This window comes from Anastrepha obliqua, chromosome 1, assembly GCF_027943255.1.
Source record: "Anastrepha obliqua isolate idAnaObli1 chromosome 1, idAnaObli1_1.0, whole genome shotgun sequence".
NCBI lineage: Eukaryota > Metazoa > Arthropoda > Insecta > Diptera > Tephritidae > Anastrepha > Anastrepha obliqua.
In genome coordinates this window covers 65,589,116-65,601,166 of record NC_072892.1, presented here as the reverse complement: position 1 = coordinate 65,601,166, position 12,051 = coordinate 65,589,116, and the positions used below count along the sequence as shown (strand labels likewise).

The 12,051-nt window shown below is 38.4% G+C and overlaps 2 protein-coding genes and 1 non-coding gene across 8 annotated transcripts in view; 1 reads left to right on the top strand and 2 right to left on the bottom strand.

The window, feature by feature from the left end:
- Positions 1 to 864: 864 nt before the first annotated feature.
- LOC129244811 (extended synaptotagmin-2-B) overlaps positions 865 to 12,051 on the bottom strand; it is an 82,585-nt gene continuing 71,398 nt past the window's right edge. For all 6 annotated transcript variants that reach the window (XM_054882718.1, XM_054882710.1, XM_054882701.1 and 3 more), the window contains exons 7-11: positions 2,579 to 2,627; positions 2,316 to 2,492; positions 1,812 to 2,240; positions 1,246 to 1,734; positions 865 to 1,176 (exon numbers count right to left, since the gene is read on the bottom strand). In XM_054882718.1, the coding sequence (XP_054738693.1) occupies positions 1,090 to 1,176; positions 1,246 to 1,734; positions 1,812 to 2,240; positions 2,316 to 2,492; positions 2,579 to 2,627 (1,231 nt within the window). In that variant the 3' untranslated portion in view covers positions 865 to 1,089. The remainder of the gene's footprint in view (positions 1,177 to 1,245; positions 1,735 to 1,811; positions 2,241 to 2,315; positions 2,493 to 2,578; positions 2,628 to 12,051) is intronic.
- LOC129236624 (U6 spliceosomal RNA) lies at positions 6,704 to 6,810 on the bottom strand. Its single transcript, XR_008581684.1, has one exon. It is a non-coding gene; the product is annotated as a U6 spliceosomal RNA (small nuclear RNA).
- LOC129244845 (uncharacterized) lies at positions 7,611 to 10,845 on the top strand. Its single transcript, XM_054882730.1, has 3 exons — positions 7,611 to 7,879; positions 8,032 to 8,218; positions 10,456 to 10,845. The coding sequence occupies exons 1-3, from the start codon at positions 7,611 to 7,613 to the stop codon at positions 10,603 to 10,605; spliced, it is 606 nt and encodes a 201-aa protein (XP_054738705.1). The 3' UTR covers positions 10,606 to 10,845.

The following is a 12,051-nucleotide window of genomic DNA, read 5'->3' as shown; positions in this document are numbered from 1 at the left end:
AAAAAAATGCAAAATGGAAAATGTAAAATAAAAAATATTTTTAAAAAGTTATATCAAAAATAAATAGAAAAAAATGTAAAATAATATTTTTGACTTGGAAAATTTATAATTAAAAATATTTTCAAAAGTAACATTAAAAATTAAAACAAAAAAATGCAAAATAATACCTTTAACTTGGAAAATTTATGATAAAAAATATTTAAAAAAATAACTCTAAAAATTAATAGAAAAAAACTGCAAAATAATATCTTTGACGTGGGAAATTTATAGGTACTTTTTTAGAAATATCTGAATTTTTACGTAATTTTCTTTACTTTTTGATACGATTTTCTTTGAAATTTATTCATTTCTTATGCAATCATTTAAAATTAGGTGAGGTTTTTGTGGCAGTCGGCTTCCAAAATAGCCAACCTATTTATACCAACTCACTCAGACTCATGCAACCATCTTAAATAAAATAGTGTTTTGGAATCAGCTGATCTCAGCTGTGGGCATTTTTTGATAACCAGCTGAGAGTGTTTTTACTTATGAATTTGTACAAAGGCTGTGATACAAATTACAGGCTAGTTGAGAAAACGGCCTCTAAACGAAAATAATAAAAATTAATTTACGATTCCATAGACATTTTCATACGAAAATTTTACGCTTGTTAGAACACCTAAAATATTATAAAAAGTTAATAATCACTCGTATATAAATTCTAGTGACCCTTTTAGGAAAACAAATTTTATGTTTAAAAATTATTTAAGTTTGTAGGTAATTTTTGGCATGCGATATTTAGGTCGATTAAAGTAAAAATTACGGAATCTAAGTTTTATGTGATAGGCACTGTAGATAGTATTGCACGTTAGTTTGTGAATTGTGTTTTTCGTGTTTTTTTTGTTATTTTTGTTTTTTGATTGAAAAGCGGTTTAAGTAAAAAATTGACATAAAAGGTTTGAGAAAATGAAGTACTCTGACTACATTCCCGTTAATATTACGATAATGTTATATAATATGAAGCACATTGCAGCTCAGCGGCGGCCTATACTCTGTGCCCATTCCAGCAACAAGCACCACTGAGTGAAAAATTTTATGCTTTCTCCACACTTAATCATGCTTTATTTCCGGTTGTAGATCCAGCCAGGAATTCAAACCATTACTAGAGATTTCGGGATCATTTAGAGGGATTTTCAGCTAAAAAAAAATTTTTGAAAATTTCTGTAAGACAAAAATCACTTTTTAGGCGCACGCCCGCCCACTTACCATGCCCATGATGGGACTGCCGCCATAGAGGAAGCCCTTTTGTGAGCACACAGTCACCTCTAGCTCAGTTTGTGCCAGCTCGGCAGTCGATATGAGATACTCAAATGTTGCCTCATAAACGGGATTGCAGTTGTCCTTGATTACCATTGTCTTACGCTTTGATTCTTTGCTACGTCCTGGCAGTAGATAGAGTTTAACATAGGGATCCGGTATGTTGGAGGGATCGCGTAGTGGGAGATACATGATTTTGTGTACGGTAACAGTGAGTTTCTGACGCTGTACGCTATAGCGCACAGAAAGTTGTATGCGACCAAGACCGAACTCCCCGGACGAACTGCTCAAATCGGGCATACGATGGGTGAGCACCGCTTCGCCAGACTCCAGAGCAGCAGAGTAGGGTATAGAAATTGGTGAAGCTTTCATTGTTTCAACATGTTCCTCGGCAATGGGAGATTCAACTGAAATGCGGCTCGTTTGTGATTGTAGATCCTGCGAAAAGTAAGGCATCGCAAAATGTTAGAGTTTCATAAGTTTTATCTGACTTTTATTGCAAGTTTCTAGCGTACCTTGCTGCTCTCCTGCGTGGGCGTTTTCACCGAGCTCGATCGTGTTAGCGCTGCTGAAGACTCTGAGGAGCCCGCATTGGGCTCGGTCTCTTCTAACACCTCGGCAGGCTTGAGAATGCGCAATGAAAGAGACATAATCAATTTGGATTCGGGACCAGATTTTTGTAGCTGGAATGGCTGTGAGACCAATTCCATATTTTTCTTAGGTAGCAGTAAATTCAAAGGATACGTATACTGTCCTATGTCGTTGCCTGTCTTCTGGTCCACAATACGTATTTGCAGTGACTCATTTTCCGGATTGCCCACCAGGAAGGTGAAACCTTGCTCCCACACGGGCGAATCATCGCGCATAATCATTGCAGTCTGCTCCTTGTGTTTGCCAACCATGGCAATTAAGTAGGGATCGGGTTTGGAGCTGGTACGCGCTTGCTAAGCAGCGTTGAGACGAAGAAAAAAGTTTTATCGAAAGCACTTTATTGAAATTATTATTTAGTAAATAGTAACCTTCAAATTCTTGGCCGAATCGACGAAGACAGTGAGTAATGATGTGCTCATGGAAGTTACTCGCAGCAGTTGCGTCTCCAGTAGTGCCGCTTGTAGGTCGGTAGGATCGGCAGTCAACTTATACCACTGCATGCGTACGTGTAAGAGCCCATGCTTGGCGTCCTCCAAGGTTAGCCACTGCGTTCCGTAAAAAATATATTATAAAAATATACGAGTGTAAATATAAAATAGCAAATATTGGGTGTAACTGTAATTGCATTTACCGTGTCCACAATGCCTCGCTTGATCACATTGAATATTTCGATGGTAGCTCTAGAAGATACAAGAATTTTTAGTGTCATTTCAAAATTGCTTTTAGAATTAGTTTGGACTTCGAGTGAACTGAAGAAATGAGTAAAGAATTATTAGAAAACAATAGAACTTGAATGAAGATGATTAAAATGCTTAAAAACGTCGTTTGAACTTGTTGCGGTTAGTAAGCTCTGGCGTAGGCAAAGCAACTATTTATATTAATTTAAATTGGCAGTGGGTTTAACGATTAGAAAATGTTAAAGAATTATATTACAAAAAAAAAATTCTAATGCTTATTTAAAGGATTGGGGAATAAGTTCATAGCGTGTTTATATTTTCTTTTATTTTACAGCGATTCGTTTGCTGTTTGGCAAAGGGTAAGTATTCATTCTATAGAACTCTTTCTGCTCTAAAACTAACAAAACTATGTTAATTGTATTTTTGAGTTATTTAATTTTTTATTAGTTTTGAGACTTGGCAATGGGATACCCAGGAAGCAAAAATCAACATTTTCGACACCTGCTCTTCTTTGCTTTTCATCGAGGTCAAAAAGCCGTCGAAGAAGACCGGGACATTTGCGACGTGTATGGAGAAGGGCGGCCGCCGTAGGCGAATGGGTTGGTGCGCGACTATCATTCGGAATTTACAGAGAGAACGTCGGTTCGAATCTCGGTGAAAACACCAAATTAAGAAAAACATTTTTCTAATAGCGGTCGCCCCTCGGCAGGCAATGGCAAACCTCCGAGTGTATTTCTGCCATGAAAAAGCTCCTCATAAAAATACCTGCCGTTCGGAGTCGGCTTGAAACTGTAGGTCCCTCCATTTGTGGAACAACATCAAGACGCACACCACAAATACGAAGAGGAGCTCGGCTAAACACCCAAAAAGGATGTACGCGCCAATTATATATATATATGGAGAAGGTGTCATAGGCGAGTCTACAGCACGGAAATGGTTTGTGAAATTCAAAAATGGTGACTTTGACGTTGGTGACTCGTCCCGCAACGGAGGGCTGCCTTCTGAATTCAATGAAGAACGTCTCAAATCTCTTTTGAAGAGGAACGGTCGTAAAACCAGTCGTGAATTGGCTGTGATCATGGGCCGCGATTGAGCTGCGACCATAAAACAAGTCTCAGTCACCCTTATTCAATGGGATTTACCGAAAAATTGGGAGTCTGGGTGTGTCACGAGTTCAAGAAAAAAACAAAAAAAAAAAAAACAAAGAAAGTCACTTTTAAACTGCTTCTCAGCAACTCGCCCGCCATCGAGCAACAAGCGATCATAAACAGCACGAATCGTCACGGGAGATGAGAAATGGTGCCTATACATCAATATGAAGCAAAGGAAGCAGTGGGTGGCTCCAGGAGATGCGCCAAAGCCGAGAATCAAGCTGAATCTTCATCCAAAGAAATGCTCGAAAATAATGCCACGGTCAAGGAGCTCTACATTGCTCAGCTAGACCCCGTGAATAAGACTATTCGACTGAAAACACCTGATGGACATGGTCAATCCATACTCCTTCATGACAACGCCAGGTCCCATGTTGCACAAGTCGTCAAAGCCGTGCTCTAAGAGCTCGAATGGGGGTATTGCGGCATCCGCCGTATTATCCGGTCCTTGCACCGACCGATTATCATCTTTTCTGCTTCCTGTCAAACCATATGCGGGGCATTATCTTCGATAACAAAGGGGCCTTTAAAAACTGGCTCAGCTACTTCTTTGACACCCGGCCAGGCGATTTTTGGCGGAAGGGCATCAACAAATTGGTCAAGAGATGGAGAGAGGTTGTAAACAGCAACGGAGAATATACATATAATTGATTAACTTATTGTTATTGTTTTTTGTTTAAATAAAAGTAAGAACGCTACGAACTTATTCCCCAACGTAATTCTTATACGAATCAGAGTAATTTTAGTTAGAACAATTTTTGTATTTCATTTAGTTGACTTTCCGCAGATGAAATCTTAATTCAACCTTCTGTAATATTTTTAAAACTTGTTAGTAATATTTCAAAGGCAGTTTGTGCAATTTGTTGCGCAAAGCTTCAACAGAACGTTGATGATTAATTCCGTTGTAACGAATCAGATATAATATAAGCCTAAGTCTGTAATTATTTGCAAAGCGCTCGGACGAGCAAAGAAATCACGATACCTATGAAAACAGAATCGTACAAAAATTAACTGCCAAAAGTCTTAATTGTATAAGTTTTCGTGCTGACTTTGACCTCTGCGTATAAAACCGACAGTGAACAACGCTATAATTTTTTTTTCTTAAAATTACAAACTTTTTTTAAGCTATGCAGAATTTCTTTAAGATGCGGTAAGCATCCGATTTTTCAAGTTTGTAATATGCTATTAGCTCCTAAAACTCGATGAAACTGATATATGTACATACGGGTGATTGGATTGGAAGCACTTTTTCTAATACGGTGTTGTTGACAGATCACGCAGGACGACTGTCAAAATAAAAATCCGTAATTTTTTCAGTATTTATTGACATTTCATCATGCAGACTTAGGCCTCAGAAACGTTTACAATTCGTACGTAAAAAAATTACGAAAATCGAAGCTCTGTGAAAAGTTTTCATCGCGCGCTAAGGCCAACTTATGGTGTACATAACCGTTCTACCGAACGCACTATTCGGCAAACCATCGACAAAATTGAGAATAATTTTACACTATTGGATGATACTTCAGCGACTAGACTACGTACAGCCCGAAGTGAAGACTCGGAGTAATGGATTCGGCGCCGATCTCAACAACTTGGCGCATCTTATGGCGTTACTTGGGCAATTTCACACAAAGATCAGGATATGAAAGCATATTAAATACAGCTAGTCCCAGATTTGAAGCCGCGCGATCATCCAAAGCGTTTCAGTCGTTGAACTCTTAAAAAACACGCCGAAGAACCGCATTTTGGGACCCGAATTTTGTTCAGCGATGAGACTACATCAATAAGCAAAATTTCCGAATTTGGGCTGAAAGCAATCCGAAGCCATTGAAGAACAGCCATTAAATCAATTGAAAACAACCCTTTGGGGCGGCCTCGGCGCTGGAGGAATCATTGGCCCATATTTGTTCAAAGATAAAGTTGGCGTCAATGTAACAGTGAAAAATGAAACATGCGAACGTTATCGGGACATGATAAACGACTTTTTGATGCCGGAAATCGAAGCTCGTGATCTCCACAACATTTGGTTCCAACAAGATGGCACTATTTGCCGTACGGCCCGTAAAACAATGGATTTACTGCGTCGTCGTTTCGGTGAGCAATTTACCTCTCGTCTCGGACCAGTAGATTATCCACCAAGATCGTGTGATATCACACCTTTGGACTTTTATTTGTGGGGTTAAGTAAAGTCTAAATGATTTGTGGATAAACCAGCTTCGATTGAGCATTTTGACAAAGGCTAAAATCCATGAATAAACTTTCGTATTGTTGGAGTATCCATCGTATTTACCAGATTTGAGCCCAGCGACTTCCATCTGCTTTTAGACCTGAAATAATACATGCGTGAAACGCGGTTTTCATCAAATAATGAGGTCATAACAGCGTATTTTGCAGCCCTTTCAGATTCCTACTTTAGGGATGGAATTCATAAGTTGGGAGAAGTGTTCCTTTGACAGTCAGGGAGACTATACTGAATAATAAAGTGTATTTCAAACCATAAAATTGTGTTTTTCTTATCGAATCGCAAAACTTATTGAACAACCTAGTATCGTGTCACATTTTAACCGTTATGCGACGACGATGCATTTTAAATTTTTCAGCTGAGAAGACATAAATGCTCTATGCTCAAGCTCTGGATTCCGAAAAAATACTAGAATCCCGAAAAAAATTTAGAATCCCGAAATGTCGGGATTTACAAAGAAGTTTCGCGAATGAAAATTTTACCAACAATTGAAAAAAATGCTTTTTAAAATATTTCTAATCATTTTCCAATTTCATCACAGTCGTACATCACTCATACTTGTACGTATGTATGTATGTATGTACTCCTACATTTACTGAATCTTGTAGTAAAGGCCTCAAAAACCAAAATTTGCTTGCTTCATTGCATTTGCAAAATTCTTCCTTTCGCATGTGAAAATATTGACAAAAAATGTGGAACGCTTCACGATTTTGCGTGTCATCCTTGCGCAGGGGCCATGCTAATCTTCTCTGTATCGTTCCAATTTTAGTATATGTTCTGCCGAAGCAAGAACAAACACCGAGGTGATTAGTTAATATTTATACTGTACATTTGCCGAAAAAGCAGCTAAGAATCATAGCATTAAAAATATGAAGTGAATGAAAAATGCATTGCAAAATGCAGGCACAGTTGCAATTTCTGCAAAGTCAAAGGCTGACCTTTGAGGGTTGAACGGGCATTTTACATTTACAAGGCCCATTTGTACAGAGGAATGTACTGTCTGACCTGAAAAAAGTGGTATAATGCAAAAAGGAATTCATTTCCTACGCCAAGGCATAGATTAACTGACTTTCGTGGCTCATCGGTTAATAAATAAATTTAGCAAACTAAAGCTGGCATGTACGCAGGTGTTTTACTTGGAAAAATTTTATATTCAAATACGGAAATTTATTACAATTATTATATATAAATATTTCCCTAAAAATTTAGCGTTCAACTAATAAACAAACAAACACAAAGGTGGTGTCCTTGACACTGGTTTCCAAGCATCAAAGCGGCCGGCTGTAAATTTTCATGCGCACACTTAATCAAACACTCATACACCGCTGCTTAGATGCACAAACATGAAACATAGCATAAGCAATAGCTACCTGGCCACAGAGACAAAGCAACCAAAGCAACAGCGCAAACAAACAATGCCCTTCCCCTAATCGCTAACCGCTCATTCATCAAACGCCTGTGCAGTTACTACAAGTATTTTGTTGTAGTTAATAAATTCAGTGTGGAGGAGCTCTTGATTCTTTGTGTCAACATCAGCTCGTTTTCTCATTTATCCATCTTCATTAACGCTTTAACGTACGTCTTTAACGTGCAATGATTTCACGTCGTGACAAGCTCTTGAATCTACCTTGGGCGCAACAACGATACGAACATCATCGTGCCAATCTGCATTCTGCCAAACCGGCCATCGATATGCGCTGCCCACCCTTCTACCCGCATGTCATTCTCAAGCCGAAGAAGATGCAAAAGGAGAAGGAACGTTTGCAACGCATCGAAGTGGAAAATGTGCGACTGTTGCAGAAATTGGGCGATATCATGAAGACGAAACGAATGTCGGATTTGTGGTTGGCACCAAGACCAAAGTGAGTATAAGATATAGGGCGTATAAGGTAGAGGGGAAGGAAATCCATTTAAGAATAAAAATAATGTAATTTTCTGCTTATTAAATGTTGAATGCTTTCATGCTTTTATTTCACTGCTCAATTCTATCTAATCTTTCCAATCTCTTCTGCAGTTTTCTACATCGCGAAAAATTATTCGAAACGCGTCCGTACTCGAGCCTACCCAAATTGATAACGATTTATGGACCGAAATCATCAGTGGAACACGAGATGAGTTTGCAAAGAACTTTGAAATCGCCGAACTCGCTAATGGTGCACAGATGTCCGACTTGTAGTGGAAAACCCGAGCGTACTCAAGTGGTAAGTAAAAAATCTAAGAAACATTTATTTTTAAGAGAATTTTAGAATTTCTACAAAACGATATAAACAGATAGATTCCCACATACAGCACAGTCTTGCAAGGTGTTTAGGTTAAGCTTCCAGCTACCCAGAGATCATATCACTGAAGTAATAAACTTCGAAAAGAAGTTCAGAATTGAAGTGCATGATAAGTGAAACTGGAGAAACTCGCATTTGAAAGGAAACTCCAGGAGTGTACCTTGCACTGGTACACAGATGGATCGAAGACCCCAGAAGGCATAGGCGCTGGAATTTACGGTGCCAGAACCAAGCGCTCTATGCCAATGTGTAATTTTCCAAGTGGAGACGTATGCAATTTATCTATGTGCAGAGATAAACTTAGACAGAAATGAGCGAATTACCATTGTGAGCGATAGTCAGGCAGCACTCAAGGCCATATCGTCCTGAGAGATCAAATCCTCACTAGCCGTTGAGTGTATCGAGAAACTCAATCTACTAGGAACGCACAATCGCATCCGGCTAATTTACGTTCCAGGACACAGGAGTATAATTGGGAACGAAATAGCGGACCCTGTGGCTTCGTCGTTAATAGGACCCGAGCTCTTCCTTGCCATGGGACAACACACCATCAAGGAGAAGCTTAGGAGTGAAGAGCCAGGGCTAAGGAGGTTTGCTGGCTCCAAAAAAGGTTTAGGCAACTCATAACCCTGAGACAACGCCAAGCCTGGAAATTTATAGAAAATATATAGAAAGTGCTCGGCAGTCTCCTTCCATGAAAAGTCCCCACAGCTCCTGGAATGGGAATTAAATGGTAAACATAGTTTGCCGCATGTGTCCCGATAGTCCAAATGGCCGGTAAACACAGCTAGGAGTTTGGAAATTGAATGGCGTGTAGTCCTCAAAACTTTCTGAGTCCGCCATCTACTGTACTGGGTTCAAAGGGTTTTCGAAATAGCACATGAAGAAATGAAGCTCCATCTTTTCTGCGCTTTCCTGAAAAATAAGTTATGCGAATTCCCCTTTAACAACAGTCAGGGCGATGCCGATGACTGGGCAGGAGTTCACTGAACCGAATTCAGTCCTCGTTCAGTCGACAGTCTGTTCTACGTAACCGGAACGAGCCGGATTTATAACCGCCCAGGGCTGTCACTTTAGCAGCATTCCAAGTACAGTAGGTTCTGTTTTTATGCGGTAGATACGTTCCGCAAGAAACAGCATAAAAAAAAAACAGCATAAAAAAAGCTACTAGTTCTATAGTAAAACTATAGATACGTTTCAAACGCTAAAACCGCATAAATCTAAAATAATGTAATAAAATCGCATAAAAAAGGGCACTAGTCCCATATTATTACTATAGATACGTTCCATAGACCGCATGAATCTGAAATAATTAAATAAAATCGCATAAACAAAATATTGTATCTTTGAAAATTATATCTTTATATATCTTCCATACTTGTAGGGTTAGCTTTTCTGATGTAATCTGTGATGAGTTTCTGCTTAGCTGGTTTAGAATCTTGTTTATATGTACAATTCCCGATAGGTCAACATGCATTTTGTAATTAAAAAAAAAAACCGCACTATTTCAAAACCGCATAAAAAAAAGCCGCATAAAAACAGAACCTACTGTATATGAATGGGGAATGTTTATGCTACAACAACAACAACAACAACAACAACAACAACAACAACAACAACAACCAATTCAGCCCTCTTTCTGGCAAGTTCATCAGTACTTTCAATTGTCTCTATGTTCCCATGTCGTGGAATCGAGATCAGAGAAGTGTTACCTGCACTCCAAAATGGTAAATTTTATCAAATAACAAATCGTTCTGCAAATGGCGATACCAATAGTTTTACGCCCCTTCTGAACAGCAAATATTTTTACATATCACCAGTGTGCATTGAATCCGGGACTCACCGAATGGTTACTCATTTACTCACTCGGCTTGACCGGTCGCGATTACTTCCCATAAAAACTATCAGCAGTTCGGAGGCGGTATAAACCGAACAACAATCGGAGAGTTTATTTGTTAGAAGATCAGTCGAGAATGTGCATTCCGATTAGTTATAATAGTTTCAACTCTGCTAAAAAATTAAATTGCCTTACAAAGTGTGAGCTCCTGATAATACCAATCATTTTTCAACTCTGGAATAAGCGCTTTTTTGAGCTCTGCATAAACTTTTTAAATATTTTAGACTTTGGGAACAAGAAGTAATTTCAACTTTAATTTCAGGCTATTCCCGAAAATCGTATTCCCTGGGAGCAAGCGCGTATTTCACACAACGTACAAATCAAGAAAATTTATGAGATGAAAATGTGTTCGGATTGTGGACATCCCAAGAAGACGCATGAAATGAGAAAAAACTCAAATGCAGAAAACTAATATTCAGATAAAAATATGCAAAGTAAATAAAAGTGCAAAATATACTTTGGGGGAGGGGCTTTGAAAGATGGTATGAAATAATAAGTGTGTGATCTATGAGTTGTGGACGAAAATTTTTGAGTCCCAAAAATATAGTTGAGTCTAAACGTAACAAAATCCTAGGACTAAATTTTAGCAAACATAGTTTTAGTATTTTTACTTTGAAAGCTTCTGGCCGGTTTAAAAATTAAATAAAATTGAAATTATTGCTTTTATTTATTTGTCGATATTTTGAACTCCATTAAAAGTCAGCTACTACGAAAACTAAGTATTTGAAGGCCACTATAACAGTTTAATTCAAGTTTTTATATTTATAAGTAATAAATTATTTTCTTTTTTAATTTTTTCAATTTCAAAATCTAACGTCTATAACTCATAAACCACCCATTATTTGTTCATAAGTCGATGATGTACGAAATGCCAGTACTAAAACGCAATTGCCAACCTGCCAAGCGATTCATCGTCACCAGTGCGATCCCAATCATACAGTCTAAACACCAACAAAGTATGTTGCGTCACCTCAACCACAGCCTGTATTTTGTGCGTGTGGGCGTGGCATATCAACACACAAGCAAGCGATATTAGTAGCATTATTTTCACGCCATTATGAGTGCGGTTGCATATAAGAGAGAGAAAGAGGGAGAAATAAGGGGAACACAAGAAAAAAGCAAAAAATAACAACTTTTAAATTTACGCCTCCTTTTTATATAACTTACTTAAGTACATAACAACGCAATACCTTAAATACATTTATATATACCCATTTGGGTAAGCATATAAGCCTTTTTACTACTAATTTTATTATAAATATTTACTTAGCCGCTCTACCAACTTTCACTACTTGTGCATGTATGATACATAATTAAATCAGCATACAACAAATACTCGTAATAAATTCCAGCAAGCGAAGCCTTCCTAATTAAAAAGTGTACTTGTTTTTCTTTCAGTGACATGTACCAGAGTAAGTAGCTACGTTTGTGTCTAAGTATTTAAGTATGCAAATGCATGCAATTTCAAGGTGTAGCGCAGACAGAGAAGTCTGTGTGGGGTGACATGCGAAATGTGTATTTTTCAATTCAGGCTGTGTGTGGAGGGTAGGATAGCATATTTTAGTATACTCAGAGTTCTAGAGATAAACTTCTGTTAGATCAGTTAGTAAAATGTTGACCAATTAAGGCTCTCATCATGCCCGTCGCAGAAGCTTGGACGATGACAACATCCGATGAAGTGTATCTTGCAGTGCTTGAGAAAAAGATTCTGCGAACGATTTTTGGACCTTTGCACGTTGGCGACGGCGAGTTTCGTAGGTGATGGAACAACGAGTTATATGAGTTTTACGACGACATAGACATAGTGCAGCCAATAAAGACCCAGCGGCTACGTTGGCTGGGTGAAGTCATCCGAATG